General features: G+C 41.2%; 1 protein-coding gene across 2 annotated transcripts in view; it reads right to left on the reverse strand.

Moving 5' to 3' along the window:
- The window catches only part of COP1 (COP1 E3 ubiquitin ligase), a 130,739-nt gene that overhangs the window by 57,366 nt on the left and 54,617 nt on the right, over positions 1-18,756 (reverse strand). For both annotated transcript variants that reach the window (XM_076339641.1, XM_076339642.1), the window contains exons 12-14: positions 16,163-16,306; positions 7,668-7,776; positions 5,808-5,889 (exon numbers count right to left, since the gene is read on the reverse strand). In XM_076339641.1, the coding sequence (XP_076195756.1) occupies positions 5,808-5,889; positions 7,668-7,776; positions 16,163-16,306 (335 nt within the window). The remainder of the gene's footprint in view (positions 1-5,807; positions 5,890-7,667; positions 7,777-16,162; positions 16,307-18,756) is intronic.

The following is an 18,756-nucleotide window of genomic DNA, read 5'->3' on the forward strand; positions in this document are numbered from 1 at the left end:
ATGAAGGCTTAATCCCCTAAACAGCTGCCATGAGCTGCCTGGGCTTCTTCAGATCTGTGGCCAATGGGTCCTCTGCTGTCTTTTTACAGAAAGCACACTTTTGAGGTGAAGTGAGCAAAAATGGCAAAAGAACAGGAATCTTGTTACCTACTGTGGTCAATGAGGTAAGCGGTCTTATGGTGCGTGTCCCCACCCTCTGAGGACCCCTCTGTATCACCTCTTGGTCAGTCTTTCCCAGGATCTTCGAAGAAGCAGCAAGGCTTCCGTATGGATTACTCAAGGATGTTTTAGATGGTCAAGAAAAAGGAGGGACACTGGCAGGTTTGTTCTAGTGTACCTACTTTTTAGTAGTATGGCAAGCAACGAAAAGCAACAAGATTGTGCTATTTCTGACCATACCTAGGAGAACTACTTCAAGGATGAAAGAAATACATGACTGCTCAGAGGTCACTAAGGAATCATTTTAAATACAGCACTATGTGGGTATCTGACAGCTGCCTGGAACCATTATAAAGCAGCACACATATATACCAGAAATACAAACACTGATGCATACTGTATTTGCATATAAGAATTATGTAAAATTCCATGAAAACAGTACCCACCCTGTTGTTGGTTTTCAGAAATAAAATCCACTCTCATTTACCAGAGTTATAATATTCACCCTAAACATCTAGCTACATTTCTAAATGAAACCAACAGCTTTGCAAGCATGGCTTAAGATTCTCTCTTCTCCCAGGTGAGACTGGATGATATAACTCCTCCACTGTGTTTTGCGCTTGGGGGCAGGGTGGGCAACAGAGCTAGGAAAGACAATTTTGCAAAACAATAAAACATTAGGATTTTGCTTTAATGAACAGACACCAGGAGATGTATAGTCTAAGTTGCAGTGGCAGTAGAAGACATCAAGTTTATGGATGAGATGGTATAGGAAGCAAATAATACCATGGTTACAAGAGGACACTTGGCAGACAACATTGCTTCAACTTGAGGCACGCAGGGAAGTTATATGATCTCACAGTTCAGAGCTATGTTCTGCCCAAATCTAGTACTAAAACCACACAGGCTTGTCTTGAAGCCTTCCAACCAGGTATCAGTATTTTAAGTTGCATCCAAAGCGGCCAAGTCTCTCCTTGACACCACCTCTAATAAATGAATGGCCATCTGGTCTCAGTTTTGTATCAAAAGCCAATTGAGGGCTCAGTTTCAACTTGGCTCCTTTTTTCATTCAAGTTTTCAGGTCATTTAAGCGGAGCCATTTAACCTAGTGAAGAGTCAACCTGTGTGTTCAAAGCCATCATAATATTCGTTACAACTGACAGACACAGATTAGAGTCTGCAATTTCTGTGATCTAACTGCTGTGGGATACGCTGGGCTCCAATTATATCTTAGTCAGTACCATAAAAAAGGATATATGTGACATATAATACCACGTAATGAAACATGTCAAGTTTTACCTGGAACTGCCCATTATTTTTTTAAAAAGAACTGAAAGGTAATAAAGCATAATTCATAAGGGTAGAGTTTATTTCCTGTAGCTTTCAGCAATTTTGCCGAGGTCAAGGCAGTAATTATACAACATACAGATGTCTTGATAACACCTAGAATTGTGTTGATGAGACAAGCAGCCATCTGAGATTGACTGTTTCTAAAACACATGTTCTCAAAGCATATGTTTCCTAATTTTGCAGCTGCTGAGAGAGACACACCTCTATGTGGCCAAATGTCTACCCCTCACCAAACAATTAAGAAGATGCCTACAGAACAGCTTTTTCCAGTTTAAAATGTTTAGGTCTTTTCAAGATATTTATTTGGTTGGAGCTTTATACCAAATGTGTAAGTTTATAAATAAATTTTCTATACATCAGTTCTGTGCCTAAATACTGTCTAAAAGAGGCAGAAGCCTGTACTGCAATAGCTGAAGGAGTCGGTGTACACAGTTGGTACACTGATAGTAAGGATATTTCATCCAGCCTGTCATTCTTGAAACTTATCTGGTTGTGTGATGGAGAGGCTGCTGTTACTCTGAAAAAGCTGTAAACCAGGAATAGGATACTGCTACCAGAAAACTTGTTTGCACAGATTTGAGGTATCCCTAGAAAAGAAGGAAGCTGCTGAATTGTCCTGCTAGGCAAAATTTTTGATCCATTGCTTTGTACAGGTCAAAAGGATGATGTAAACTGATGACTGTTAGCAGGCAATGACTGCAGAGTATTCCTCCTTGCATAATACACAGGTATTTTGGTTGGTATTTTAAATACCAACATCTTCTTGACCTTTCAAGGAATTCCCAATCGAATCCAACAACCCCACAAATCTCCAGGAAATTATCAAACTTTTTAGCCAGGAAAATGAGCAAACTGAAAGTTCAACCTGATATTTTAAGAGCAATAAACACCTATACCTCCAGTTAAAGTCAGCAGAAGCTGAAGGAGCAAAGTATCACTGAAAATGAAGCCCCAAACAATCCTCTGGAAGTCCTCAAGAAAGCTGAGGAGCAAGCTCTGATTTGCAGTTCTCAGGCTAGTTCCCTCTCTACAAGGCCATGCTTCATTTTCATGAAGCCAACTCTGCAAATCTATGTTGCCCCTGTGAATTCAGGGCCACTACAAAAAAATAGCTGTAGGACTAGTACCAATGATCTCACTTACCAAGGCAGTGTGGAAATTAATTTCCTTAGATGTAATGAAACAGATTCTTGCATTCCTCCTTGCCATGAGACAATGAAAAGTAACCTCTTGCTACAGCTCAGCACAATCAGGTGCTCCTGTTCTGCTCCACCTCTCTATTTTGAGCTGGGAATAGTGAAGGGACTACAGCTTACAGAAAGGACATAAAACCAGGACTCTTTCTTCAGTTGAATTTGTCAGTACTGCTTGTATGTCCTTGATCTTCAGAGATCTTCAAAAACAACCCCAGAGCAGAGAATAAATGCTTGATCACTCCAAAACAGGTCTCTACCGCAGTGGAGACTTAAATTCTACCCACACGGCATGACAAAATATTTTGTTCTCTCTAATCTGCTAACTTTACCATGGCCATTAAACTACATTCCCAATCCAGAACAGACAGGGATGTTGGGCTGAGAAGCAGCTGTAAGTCATTAGCTAAGTGCACTAGCTCCAGCCCTATCCTGGGACTTTGATGGCATCATTTTGCCTTCACAAAATTAAGTAATCTTTTCTCCTCCAATAGCAGAAATTCACCCTTTCCTACCTACTTGAGAATCATAGCCCCTACCATTATTACGTGCATAAAAGAACTGAAATTAAGACTGTGCCATTTCCCCAAGCTGCTCGTAGCACAAGTAAACACTTTAATTTTGCTCACTGCTGTCTAGTTGGCATACACCATCAGGTCCTTATAGACATACACAACTACCTTTGCCCCTTTAAAAGGGAAGGGCATGACAACTGTAGATAAAAGTGAGGTTTTCATACACACAGTAGTTACTTCAAATACAATAATGCTTTTATGGTCTCATCTGCTATTGAAGTAGAAAGATCTTCCACAAATAAGCATCCTGGATTATCTTCATCTAACGACGAGGACAATGCAGGACCTGAGGCCCAAGGATGTTGTTTCTAATTGTATCAAAATCATTTTATCCCTAATAGCACTCCATTCATTAGCACCCCCTTTGCTGTGCCTGAGCCCTGGCAGAGATAGCTGTGAAGCACTGATGATAGGATTTTTCATCTAAAAGCTCCTTCCCCAATACATGCCTACCGAGCATACCAAGTGCTTTAAAAATTAGCTTCCAACTTGAAGAGACCAAGGAGAGAGGCAGATATGCAGGTAAGTGGGAAGAACTGGCAAAGCTGTCACTTTTTTGCTGGCTTGTCCTGATCACTTGACAGGAAAATGTTATACCTGTGCTTTCTGGGGAAGCGAGTCGAGACTAGCTCCAATTGCCCTGGTCGCACTAGTATCTATCAGCATTGAGATTTCTTGTTAGAAAGCCCAGTGTGGCCTCACACAAGCAGCAAAGTAAGAGAGGACAGGAAGGGTACGTAGAACTTGGATTTCCCACCAGACGCTGTACCTGGCCAAATGTGTATTATATGTACCCAAAGCTGGCCAGAACTCAACTAAACACTCCTGAACACAATAAGCAGAAAGACAAAAATTTGAGTTAGGCAGGTTTGAGTTAAGACAACTCGTCATAGGTGTTACCTTCTCCTCACATTTAACGCTTTCAATATGATCACTGAAGTGGAATGTGGACACTATAGCATTAATTCGGACATTTGCTACTATTGCTCTGTACCTTAAGGACTTCTAAAAATCTCTGCTTATTTCAAACACTTCCACACAGGACTCCATTTGTCTCTAATGGGCTTGTTACATATGCAAATCACAGGCAAACCATGGTAGAAGCAAAGGATAAAATGTTTCAGCCCAGTTTTATTCACCAAAACCCCAGACCTTCAAAAGACCTTTGTGAATTGAAATGCAAGTTATGTAGATCTGCCGACTTTATTACAATAATTTCTAAGTAAACGCTACACTTTTAGAAACTATTACTGAAGTGATCTGTTAAACTAGAGATGGGAACTCTGCTTGCAGCTGGCTTTGCAAAAACTGGACAACTTGTTAACATGCTAATAAATGCATGTCTACCTGGCAGATAAGCTTTTTCAAATGCATAGCATGAGTGGAGAGCAATGTGATGAAGAGGTTGATAATTTACAAGGTGAATGTTCACTCCTGCTGCATTTAAACACACAGAAAACACTCTTGACTTCCACCAAAAAGGGGAGGGAAGTGTATCAAAAACATTTCAAACCCACCTTAAATATAAAATAATCATTAAAGCTGCATTTTGTAAATGGAATTACCAGCTACATTAAGACTGCCAAATGCAATTGAGGAACACTAATACAGCTTTCTTTTGAAACAGAATTTAAAAGCAGTTTAGAGGGGCGAGCAGCTTGCAAGGTTTAATGTTTATGAAAAATTAATTTAGCATTTCAAAGCAAATCATGAAGAGCTCTGTCCAGAGCTGTATCAGCCCATCTGGGAGAGTTGATCCCCACTAACTATGAAAGGAACTCTAAAGCTCTTGCTGCTTAATAACTCTAATTGAATATTGTAAACATATTACAGATAAAATCTTGTTCATTAGGGATAAAGAATACTACATATTGCTCAGTGCTATCCTTTTCTTTAGAAGTTTCCTATTTCTTCTTAGAAGAGGAACGTTTTTCTGCCAGTATGTTGGGAAAGGGCTTGTCTTAAGGGTTCTCTCTAAGAGTCCTTCATCAAATGGACCCCAGAGTGTGGAAAGCTGAGAGTTGCTGCCAGCGCTCCCATTCAGTCCACCATCTGACTCTTAAGTTCTGAGAAACACACTGCACATTGTGAAAGCGGGAAGCTTCGCGTTGTGCGCAGCCTTTAACATTCAGAGCTACAGGTAAAACAGCAGCAGGCATTTTTAACTTCTGCTTTTTCACCGACAACCTAATTTTTGAAATATAAATACATGCTGAAAGGCCCCAAAGCTTTAACTCAACAAGCTTAACTAATGTTAAAACACATTTTGCTTTTTTTAGTGTCCTGGAAAATGCTAGCTAGAGAGCATATTACCCCAAAAATGTGAACATCGTACCAAGAATCTTTAATTCTTGGAAGCCTCTCCTTCTCTAAGATCTGAACAGCTCAGTAATATGTTGACACATTACCATGTCAACTACAATACTGAAGGCAGCTGAGGAATCAGCTACTTGAAATATCACATTTTTGTTCCTCAAAGGGAATACACAGAACGTAAGCCTTCTGCACAGAGACTGAAAAAGAATAATACCTTTGGCATCATCAGAGCCTGAAGCCAATAGCTTTGGGTCCATCAAGTTAAAGTCAACACTCCAGCACCTTTTCTCATGCTCCTGTTTAGGGAAACAAGAAAAATATTGCAAGGTAGTGAGCTGTAATCTGATAAAATAGTAAAAGGAAAAACACATGCTGTTTAGTATAAATTGTCAGGAGAGTCCTGGACAGAGAAGCTTACTGTGTTTAGCGGTTTCTCAAAAAATATCTTTTCTCCCAATCAGACCAATGCTTGTAGTATGCTAGACATGCCATGAAAGCAGAAGACAGTAAAACCGCAATTTTAAAAACTAAAACTGTTTGTTTTTTTTTTAGTTGAAAAAAAATAATGATTTCAGGATATATACATTGAAGACCTGTGTTTGCAGCACAGTTTGACTGGTTGTGGTTCCACTGCGTGCTGCTTCTTATTCTAGTAGATCACAGTTGTATCTCCCAATACCAGTAAGATGCCCGTTCAAAGCCATTTCAAACACCTCCTCTCTGAAAGTCCAGGAAATTCTCACCTTCCTGTTGAGTTAGTAAACAAAACTTCTGTTGTCTAATCCTGTGGTTTTCCACTCAAACAAGTATTCCTACAAGGCTGCATGCTCTCCCCCAAAACACCGAAGAGTTGTATTTGCTACACTGGCACATCCCACATGGAAGCAAAACACTGCAATGAATGAAACCCAAAATTCAGTCAAACCCTTTGTTTAAAGCCTTGCAAGATGACGACATGAAAAGCTCACCAGGACAAAGTCACTAAAGGATTTCTAATACATGCGAAGCAGATGTCAGTAGGCACGCCTCTATGCAAATCCAAATAAAAAATTCAAGTAATCTGATAGGAAGCAAAAATTAGTTTGTTTTAACATAAGCAACAGCTGGTCCTCTCTAGGTTCATTATTCAGCCTCATAAAGAAATGCAAAATATATGAGAGGAAAACAGACAAGATTTATTTTGTCCAGTATAATTTCTTTTTAATTGAGAGATGCAAAGGATTAGTGAAAACAAGCATTATAAAATGGCCAAGACACAATGAAAAAGTAAACAAAGGCTTAAATAGGAATTAAAACTTATGTTGAACTGTCAAGAAGGGGAAACTGAAGGCTAGTCTGCAGTTCATTCATTGTCACTGACCAGTTTCAATGCACTATGCTACCTACACAACAGCGTGCAGCACTTCCAGCCCCTCCCCAAAGGGACCATCTTCTCTTTCAACCTCCTTGTCCTGATCACAAGCCTCTCAGAATCCATTATATAGAAACACCATGTTCAAATTGGATAAAAAGTCAAAATGCCAGAAAGTTCTCCTGAAGCAGGTCTCACTGTTGAGCTCAGCCCACTTGCGTGCGTATGCTGCTCTGCCGAGCACAGGACTGTACTGGGAAGGGTTCTGCCTACCATTCCATTCTCCCAGCCTCGCCACTTAAGTCTGCATTTTGCTCTTCTGCTTTACAAGCACCTGCAGCAGCAATCACTGCAGGATTTTACAAAAGGCTTTTGACAAAGACTGAAGTGGAACAGGTATGGAGAGACAGAGGTTTCTAAAGAAAGGCGAGACAAACAACTGCCAACTCGTTTCTCCCTGTGCAGATTCCCTACCCGAAAGCAGCAGCAAGAAAATGTCAACTGCCTCATGACTGTGACAAGAAGATATAGCTGCCTCCCTCAGAGGACTACAGTTCAATAAAGCTGTGCTGATGAGACACATTTACTAAACAGAAGGAGCATCCATTTCACCCTGTGGAATGTAAAAGCCTATTGCTGGACTAGAAGCCAATTCTCAGACTGAATACTGCTCCCCTGACATGGTCCATGGTGTGGGAAAGAGTTGCTCACTGATCACGTTACCTGGTAGACCTTGGATCTTTGTCCCGTGAATCCATCCCAAAGGATGACGGTGCCTTCATAGTCACTGCTGGCTAGCAGGTTCTTGTGATAACTACTCCAGCTGATACAGCTTAAAAAGAAAAAAGCCCCAGTCAGTCTTACATTAAATCATACCTTATAACACAAAAGTCACTCTTGCAATACATCAGGCAATTAGTGTCTTTGCAAAGCACATAGCATTTGATCAAGCCACCCCACTAAAACACCCAGGAAAGGACAAAACCAAAACCCACCAGAAATATAACAAACCTTCCTCCACAAACTAAAAGGAAAGCTTTATTGGCTTAAGTGATATTGCCTCCCTCAATATTAAGTGGCTTAGGATTTTTTTTTTTTTTAAATGTATTAATCTCTAATACTGCGATTGTTTTGCTATTTGAATTCCACACAAATTCTCAAAGAGCTCAGGTTTGACTTCTTAGCCTCTTGCCAATAGCTACTACTATTATTATTACCATAAAGATAACCACTTACTTAACAGAAGCTATATATGTAAAACACATAGCTGCATGAATGGTAAATCAACCTTTCCTCTGGCACATATGTAGCGTTCTACACCTGTACCTATGCCCAAATGGAAGTTTGACTTCTGAGAAACTACTTCCAGCTTTCTGTAAGTGAGGAAAGACTCCACTTCCTATCCAGAACGAAACAGCAGTTTGTTTGCTATGGGCAGTTTAGGAGATCAAGTTTATCAAGAGCTGCAATATATCTCGCATGGGCTTATATTTTAAACTGAATTCAGTGGCTGTGCAAAACTAAATGACAATTCCACCAACAAACTCTAACCATCAGCAGACAAAACAAGAGCAGTGACACTGCCAAGTCACATTCGTAGTGTTCTGGCACTATGCCTCCACTCTGACTCCCGAAAAATGTGACAGAGAAGAAAATTTGTAATACTTGTTCACCAATTTTTGGACCATCTGGCACAAAAGCACGCCAGTTGGTATCAACTGTGATGCATGTAGCAGAAGCTGAACTGACAGATCCAATTCATGCAGGTCAAACAGCTCTGACACAGTTAACTAGATTATGGCAGCCTTGGGGCCGAGTTTTAACCAACAATATAAACTGGAAGTCCATGATTCTGTAACTTTTTAGTACTGCTTTGATCAGTGCAGCTACACATAGAAATATGATGTAGATACATGGATACTGATTTAGGAGTATTATACCTTGGCAAATTCTTGGTTCCACTACACACATGCAGCCTGTTTTCCTTAGGAATACAGCATTTACACACAGAAGAGGAAAAATCCTTTTCCTTTTTTGACGTAGTTAAAAATATATAAACACTGTTAAAGCAGCACTGGTGTTCTGCTCCTGAGTATGGTCGAACTTAACTTACTGGGGTGTGAGTTTTGTAACTACAAAGGGACTATGAACACCAACTACTAATCATAGCTCACCACTATTTAGCTGCATGGAATCAACAAGCTTATTTGAGGTTCTGGAGCAGCCAAATAATGGGAGGCAAGAAACTCAACTGTTTTTTAGGACAAATTTGAAGAAATACATGAAAGGAACAACATGCTATTGGTGCTTGCATCAGCAGGAAACTTCACTGAGTGATCCAAAAGTCTTCCAGCTCTGACTTCCTCTGTCTGCACAAGTTAATCTTTAACTTACAGAAATGAGACAAAGTCATCCAACAGCAGCAGCTTTCTGCAAGCCTCTCATGGCCACTGCATGATGCTTGGAGAAAACCTTCAGGACACACCTTCCCCAGTGGATCACTGGGAGCTTTCTTTAGAATGGCCAGTACAGAATGATGACATTGATGACACTGTTTTCAACTGTCAAACATTACTCCCTCTATCTATCCCTCTATAGAGGCGCGCACCTCTATCTACCTATAGTCTGTTCACACACTTGCACATTTCCTTCATATAACAGCATCCTTTGGTTTTAAAACTTTGCATTCAGAAACTTAAAAAGTCTTATTTACCCAATATAAGTCATTATCTTTAACCACCAGCTGCTAAGAGGATGGTTGAGGTGATATAGCTCAGGCAATGCTTTCCCTGATTTCACCTCTTTCACAATATGTCATTAATTAGAAAATGTTAGCGTCCTCAACCCTTGTAGGTACAACTGTCCACAAATGTATCATCAAGGAGCTATCATTACACCAGCTCTACTACCTTTAGGTACCTGCAGAAAAGCAGGTCTTGACAGTCTATGATTTACTAGAAGCCTCAGACAGGCTTAAGTGGCTCCCTGAGGACCAAATGAAGCTGGCAGTCAATGCCCACCAGGACTGAGGTGAAGGTTGCAGCAGTCCAGAGATAACCATGTCTGACGTCTGGAGTCTTGTTTCCAGGCAGAGCAGTCAGCCACTGATGGAAGCAAAAGTAGTTCAGAGCCCTAGAGCTACAACACAGCAAGGCTCTGGGCTGGGAGCAGTCTCCAACTAATGGCAGGGGGGTAGACACTGCACTAGACATTTATCAGTTCAAACCTGTTCCCCCTGACATCTTATCTCCACTCAAGTCAGGGCTTCAAGCAGCTTAAGAAAAAAAATAATCTGTAAGTTTAGCCATCACACAAAAGCAGGAAGAATACAGCCCCAGGCCAAATCTCAGAGAAGCCAGTCTTCTATCTGGACAGCTTTGAGAGTACATTGGGCAGCATCAGCAGGTGGAGAGAGTCCTAGAGAAAGGCAGACATGCTGGTGCCACCCTGGCTGGTTAGAGGATGGATGCTCTATGCTAGTGGAGCACAAGATCCACATCTGACCAGCAGAAGAGAGCTGGGCACTGCAAGCTGAACTATGAAGAGAATAATCACGTAACTGTATCTTGTCAAAAAAGAAATCACCCCCAATGATGAAAGTTAGGAATTACTGAGTAGGCAGAAAAATATAAAGGACAGTTTAACAGTGCTGCTTGAGATGTGATAGATCTAAGGATATAAGAAATATCAGGTTTGTAGGCAGAGGTAATATTTTATTGGATCCATCAATATAGATGGAGAAAAATGAAGGACTTTTGTGCCCAAAAGCATGTCCATTAGGTCTGGCACAGCAAAGATCACACTAAGCATTCTGTCTCACTGAAGTCTGATGGTGTTAACAAGGGGTTAACACTCACTTGGAAAGCATTTGTAGATACACTGAGAGGGGAAAACAGGAACTGACAGGTGAAAAATGTTTAGGGATTTGCAGCCACTAAGTGGTTCAATTAACACCTTTTAAGTCACACACACCATAAATCTTTAATTTAAGGAATACAATTAAAGGATCATAAGACAAAAACAATCCCTGTTCCAGCTCTCTGCTTTAATTCTCCCCTCATCACCACCCAACTCTCTTTACAAAGTCTGAAACTAGAGTTTTCTCCTTAACATTGCAATACCTGAGCTTTTTATAACTTAAATCCTCAGAAGTAACCTTTGTAGAGCACAATTTGGGTTGGATCAGGTGGAGGGGAGCTCCCTCTCCAGGTAAAGAATACTTTTTACCAAGGGCTGACTGTCCTTTGGTTGTATTCTCTGGCAACTGCGACAACACAGGCCTGAAAGGCAGCTGTCCTGGAGCTGGGACATTATGGTGTTTCTCTTCCATGTGGCTTCACTGGGACCTACAAAAGGTTGAGAAGCTACTGCCATGCTCCCCTCAGGGGAAGTGCTGATCTTTCTTCCATGCCCAACACAGGCAATTTTGTTGAAACTTCAAAAACATCTACTTTTTTGGGTTCCCTTGAGATGTTATCACGGGTAACAAATTGAGTAACAGACTCAAAAATGCATGGGGGAGCAAGTTGGAGAAGGGGAAAGGAAAGGGCAAAGGTGAAACGGACCAAAAATGCAGCTTACACAGTCCTCAAACAGGTTAAGCATCAAAACCCCACAAGTACATAAAATTAACCTTTTGTAGACAACTTTTAGATGGCCTGCAGTCACATCCAGGGAGAAACTGAAATGTGGAGGCTATGAGATATGATACAAAAAATAGCTACCTAAGGTTGAGATAATGCATAACTCAGTGCTGGATTAAAAGGAGTTGTGTAAGGCCATTTTTTATTTTAAATACTAGTAGCTGTATTTTTTCAGTTTTTGCTTTGTTCTTTAATCCAGAAACAGGGCAACAGTTACACCCCAGAGGTTTATCTTGCCATAAGTTGTGATAGCTTTCTTTCCTAGGAGATTAGCCTGGAGAAACTCTAGTTGAAAGCTAATCACCAACCTCTGAAACACTCTAACCTCGGCATCCGATCCAGACACAGAAATCCTGACCCCGTAAAGATTTATGTGCATCCTTCATTTTATTTGGAGACGCAAGTGGGCCAGCTCGGTTAGCGTTGTCAGTCACGCTGATGTTCCTTTCATGAGCCAGTATTTTTATGGCTGAAATGTCTCAAATCCAGGATCAAGTTACCGGTGTCAACCGCCCCTCTGGCAGTAAGAGTTAAACAGAGTTAAAGCTTTTAGTAAGGCACAAACTGCTGTGGTCTGACCTGCTTCTGAGTGCCAAGTGTTTCAGATCCAGTCTATTACCATGAGTCAAACGATGCCCAGTAGTTTTAGGACTGAAAAGTTTTTAAGGGAGTGATCTATTACTGCAAGGAACATCCACATGAATAACAATGCTAACCAAATACTTCAGAGACATATAGAATTACATTACCATTATGAGTGTTTTAAAAAAAAAAAACAACTTTTTTCTAATCAATCCAAAGAAAACCTCTAGTAGGGTTGAGACAAATACTTTCAAAGAAAAACTTCATCTTATTGCAAAGTAAAGCAGTTACTCTGAAAAGTGGAATTAATGAAAGTTGAAGGCTTATTTCCTTATAACCTGTTTAGTGTCAAATGCTTTCTGCATTGGAAATATGGGCATATAATACAACCACTCGTAAGGTTTTTCAGCTTAAAGAGAGCTCATACCTCTCCAAATAGCAAAGACTCTACACTGAAAAACACCATACAGCAAGTTTTTGCTTAATTTAAACTTAATAGTGAGAACTGACTGCCATTTTAAAAACTGACAGCAATATGCCCATGAACTGCTATTAGGATAGAGCAATCGTGCATTTGATTTATTGACACCAAAAAATGAAAACAAAATACTAGCAGCCTCCTAAAAAAAAGCCTACTGATGCTTTGCTTTTACTGCAGTTGACTGAACAGATGCAGCTGATTTTAGAGGTTTGTGGTAACATCACTGAAGTACAGATGATGCAAAAACACAGTCGTGAGCATGCAGAATACTAAACATGGATTTCAAAAGCATGTTTACCTAACCACACCTGCACATCACCTATTGTAGATTAACAAGGCCTAAAGCCAATTTCTTTTACCTGAACACTAGATCTCCTTATTTTTCTCCTCCTGCAACCTATGGCAAAACAACAAATCTGCCTCTTGAACAAATCGGAGAAGAGCCGTGGCTTGCTGCTAGCCGTTCATCCTCTTCTCATCCTTTCCCATCTCCTCCTGCGCAGGGGGAGCCGCAGATTATTGTCTGCCATAGCTAGGGACACAGCATGTCATAATTAGCTCGCAGGGTGCTGTTTATAGCTACTAAACAATGCCAGGATTTCTTTCTTGTACTGAAGCTATGAATCTGTAAATGGGATTTTTATGAGGATTTATGTGTCATCTTGTGTTTTTCCTGGAAGCTTATGCCACTGTCATTCACAGGGGACACGATGCACATTTACCAGAAACCCGACACACTGACTTCCTCCCCGTTCTTAAAAATAGGGATGAGAAAGCTCAGCAGATGATGAAAAAATAATGTATTTAAGAAGCAGGTGGGTGTAAAAAAGGGGGTTGGAAAAGAGGAAGAAAGACTCAGCTACAGCTGGTACCAGGGCTCTGCTCCAGAAAAGCCTACAATCAATTACTGCTGGCATGAAGCTCAACCTTTCAGCAGGCACCCAGCAGAGCAGGGCTGGGCCAGTGCCAGCCCTGTCCCCAGCAAGGGCTTCCCTTCCCACAGCTGCTCCAGGCCAGCAGACTTGCTCTTGGCCAGACAAGTCCTCACAAATGCTGTCACCTGTCTGCTTTTATAAAAGCCCATCAGAGCTGCTGCTCCTCCAAAAGCTGAGTCACCAATGTAACCACTAATGATTTATGTTCCAGCATCATCACTCTGAACAAGGTTAACCAGGATCAATTTAGGGTGAGCTTCCCATGACACATCTTTGGAAAGCCAAAGCACCTGCAGACAGACAGCTCTGGTGCTGTGTGAGGACAGAAGGGACATTACGAGCCGTGCCAGTGTCACACGCCAGCTTCAGGAGAAGAGACATGTCACCAAATCCCATCTGCACACAGACCCCTGCATCTCTGCTGGGAAGAGAGGTACCACCCATGTGCCACAGCAGAAATACATCCGTCTTTGACATCAGAAAGGGCACTAGCAGGTAGAGTAAGCCTCTGAAAGAAGCTGTACCTCCACCCAAATTAAGATCAACAGCTTTAAGCCAAGGCTTTTTACAAAAAGCAGGCTCCACTTGTTTAGATTTTTTATTATAATGTGGGCACATTTTCAGCATACTGCAATATTCCGTAATGAAATTACAGCCTTCATATATAACTTCTCTCTCAAGCTACACCACTTCAGAATAGCAAGTTATTATGCTGCTCGACACTGCGCCAGTGAGCCCCTGCACCAGTGACTGGCAGCACAGCTAATGGATATAGCAAAGATGCATTTGACTGACAGCCTAACTTTATTTGTCAAAACCAGAAGCACCCACGAGCCGAAGGAAGGTTGATATAATGTGGAGGTGCCAATGGGGGGGGGGGGGGAGCACAGAAAAGCATTTCTTCGGAGGAATGAGAGAAACTAGGGCAAGGAAATGAAAGAGGACCCTGTCCACCTCCGCTGAGGCACACAGCATCAGAGGACAATGCATTTAGCATCGTCAGATATATAATGTATATACGCATGAAATTTGAGAACGAGAAGAAATCTTAAATGCAAGCAGTGTCTTGTCTGGAGCACAAAGCTGACAAGAGTAACATCACTGAAGGCGCTAACGTGGCTCTCCTCACCAGCAGCTGCCAGAGAAGGGAGAACAAACAACTTTCTAATGCCTGGCAGGATCATCGGGGTAGATCCCTGTCAAATTTGCAAAGCAAGTTTGGAAGTTGTCTCAGGCAGACTGAGAAATACCAAACACACATTGCTTTTCCCCTTCTAATTAAGGCAAAAGGTATTAATCAACTGCTAGCTAGTTCTCCTATTACTCTGCTCTTCTCTTCAGAATAATGAAGCTGAATGGAGTGAACTCTGCTCTGACTCAGGCAAAAATGCTGAACATTTCACAAGTCCAGCAAAACACAAGCTCCATAATCAGTATGGCTTATCAATACAAATCCCTCTCAGACTGTTTTTTTACCCATCTTGAAAGCAAGTCCCAGGGTCAGTTGCATTTACATCTTTTCCTTCATAAAATAGTGTTACACAATTCCTGAGAATAATCAGCATGAGCGATACAGGAGTGACTGATCTATCTTAAGAAACATGTCAACTACAAAACTAAGCGTGACTTTTATGCTATAAAGTAGGCTTGCAAACATTATTAATCTTGTTGCACAACATTTTGTCTTCATGGAAGCCAGACTGTTATATAAATTTATTACTTATACTTTTATGGCTGCTTTACTGTTTTTAAAATGTGGAGTACCAAGTAAAAACAAAATGAGTTCAACAGAGATGCTGGAGACTTGTATTATAATACTGAATTGGTTTGATTGCCTGTATTATTTACTTTTGAACTTTAACAAAATGTTTGAATTAGGATTTTTAAGTTATGCTAGCTGGATTCTTTCAATTGAAGTTCTGACATGGTGGTCTGTATTTCTTTGGTTTAAGTCATCTAAGAAGATAAAAAAATAGGTTGACAGTAATGATGGCAGCACAGAAGCAAAAACCAAGCAAGGTCTTTTCCCCAAGAGCTTGATATTATGAGGTCCAGCAGAACAGTACTTCAGGCAGACATAAATTCATTGGCAGAAGGTGCAAACGAGGCACATTTCCTGAGGACTAGCAGCCTCTCAGCAGAATGGAAAGGATCTGGTTGACGAAGAGAAGAGAGCATGAAGGACTTGGTGGCTATTAGGAAGAACTGGGCACAGAAGTTACCTTGAGACAAGTTAAGACTTTACCTGGAGCATATCCATTGCTCCACTTTTACTCTCCTAACTGAGTAGGTATCCAACAGCATTTGCAAGGAACACAAAAGCAGTTCACTACTCTATGTCCCTTTCCCCTCCAGATATGTGGGCCTGCTATTACCTTGGATGAGCCTGGCATACACAAGTAACAGTGCTTGTGCCACCGGATCCCACCCAGAGTTCAAAGCAAGCTCTCCACCAGCTCCTGCTTTCCTCCCTTCTCCTCCCATTCCCACAATGGATAAAGAAAGCAAAACAGTCACTGCACACGAACAAGCAAATGGAAAAGGCCCTCTGAGTTCAAATGCAAAGTCAACACCTACCTGATTTTGGAATTACAGGTCATTTCATTCTCAGGGTAGTGAATATCCACCGCGTCCTGAATGACTGTACCATACTCATAGACTTTAATCTTCTTTGTCACCCCAGCGATGGCAAAGTAGTCACAGTCTCGGTCGAACTCAATACTAAGGAACAAAAGCATAGGTTGAGAACTGTGTAACACAACACGTGCACTTACCAGCAGAGTATTTTACCACCTAAATGTCTTAGTATGGCAGAGCCGAGAATCACAATTTGCGGTTAGCAAATACGCTGTTCAGAACACCTTGGTCAGGTCTGGCACACACGTCAACAGCGTGGAGTTCTTGCTCTCTGGCACCATTTTCTAATCCCCTCCAAACACACCCACATCTCCATTTACTGAAACGGACTTTTTGTGGTCACACAATCTCCCTCCCACAGCCAGGATCTTTGTTCAGATGCTCTAGAGGTTTTCCAGTTCACCTACACCATCTACATTGCACAGTACCCAAATGTCAAAGCTGACAGCTTGCCCTGGAAATGTGCTTAACATTCAGCTGTACGCTCTACAATCAACGTGCTATGGATGACTGCCCATTGATTTCTCTTGGTTACATTGCTGCATCCCTTAGCTCCTATATACAGCAGCTTGGTGAACTTAAGTGTTAATGCAGGGCAAACCAGTATTTGTGGAAAAAAACCTTCTAAATTCCCTGAGTAACAATAGAGGTTCAAAACATATATCATCAGTACTGTAAAAGCCATGCACACTATGACTTCCACTTAGGGTTGCTCATGGAAACCCGAGGCACCTTCTTTCTTGAACTGCAGGGCAAGTTTGTAATAGATATCAATGAAGTTGGAAGTAAAAGCAGTCACCTTATAACAAAGTTAAGCTGCAAATGAGAAAAGCCTGGGGTTTTACATGAAATAAATCCGAGAGAAAGACAGACAGCAGGTTATAAACAGCTAATGTCATTGCTACCTTTGCAGCTTGGAAGGGCTCGAGAGAAATCTATTAGACACCTAGTAACCAGGGAAGTAAACCTACTTCCTAGAAGGAGCTCATGCCTGCAGCCCCTGTCACTGCAGGCAGGGCAGGGCAGATGTGCACATACATGTACCCCCTTTCATGAGCATCAGCCTCAGTGAGACAAAAAGTTTGCTACTCCTCCCAGAAAGGACTTGGGGGTAGCATTTGCCCCGACTCTCCAGGTTGGTATGGTCAGTAACCAGCTCTCCTCAAATCTCTTGGCTAAGCAAGCAATCTACCACTTTGAGAGGTTTCTTTTGGGGTTCTTCCACTCAGTAATTCATTTTAATCTCTGCTGTCCCTATCATGATTTTTTTTTTTTAAAGCCACAGCACTTGTTTAAAAGCCACAGGCAGCAAGTTCTGAACAGCAGCAGAGAAAACTAAGTTTACACTGATCAGGTTTCACATTCATATAGCTTGAAAAATCCTGAGAGCAGGGGTATTTAAGATACCTTTCTACAATTAGAAAGCATTAATCCAATCACAAAAGCAAGACAGCTCTTTAGGCTGCCCCCATAGCTATAACAGCTAGTTTTCTACCCCTCAACATAGCTGAGAAGTTGAAGGCACTGCAATGCAATGCTTTCAAGGGAAGATAAATTTAAATGCCAGAGTTTAAGTCCTTGTAAAGGAGATATCAAGTTATTTTTAAACTATGGGGAGAAAGGATTGTTGATATGCAGTCTGATGGTATAAAATAATTCCATGAAACAGCTTGCAACTTGGCCTTTTAACTCAGGCACCTAAACTTCTCTGAAGCAGTGGCAGGAGATAGTCCCACTCACAACTGCTTGCTTGCTAGAGGAGAAATGAGCTAGCTGGGTCAAAATGCAAAATCGCGAGCCTCCAAAAGACAAAGAAAAGGAACATGCTTACAGCTGGGGAATAAAGCAAGCAAGCATGCATCTATTTAAATAAAATGGGAGAGGGAAAGAAGTCATCTAAGCAGACAGACTGCTCTCCTCCAGCCCCAGATCTACCCTAGTCTAATCACTTTTTATACAAACAGGACAAAAGCACCATTCAGGCCTGTCTTGTCAGCTCACCCTATTTTATAGAAGAATTTTATAATCGAAAGCCTCTATAACAATAGAATAGATTTACTTGTACCACAATCTTAATTGACCCGCTGTCTCAGCTCCTGGTCACTGCCCTGTGGATTCAGGTAAAGCGCAACTAAACTGATGGCAGCGATTCATCTACTTGGATTGAACTTATACCCTTAGCCTTCTGCGGCTGAAGAAAAAAAAAGTATTACAATGTCTGGTAAAAAGCCAAGTTATTAGAACAGAATAGAACTCTCACCTGGGGTGGGTTTGCTTCTCTAGCATTAATTCAAATTTTTTTTTTCAATAGACACATGCTGTAGACATAACAAATGAGTATTTCAATATGTCTATAAAAAAGTTAACACACCATTAAAAAAATTAATAAAAAGCATCAACCAATGAAATTGATTGTCAGGCCTGTGACCTTGAAACAGCAGAGACACTGCAGGGAGAAAACGGATGCAGAAATAAACCATGACCTGTACAGATGTTCATTGGCTGAGAGAGAGGCAGGTAAACCCAACACAGCA

The sequence above is a fragment of the Aptenodytes patagonicus genome, chromosome 5, assembly GCF_965638725.1.
Source record: "Aptenodytes patagonicus chromosome 5, bAptPat1.pri.cur, whole genome shotgun sequence".
NCBI classification, from domain to species: domain Eukaryota; kingdom Metazoa; phylum Chordata; class Aves; order Sphenisciformes; family Spheniscidae; genus Aptenodytes; species Aptenodytes patagonicus.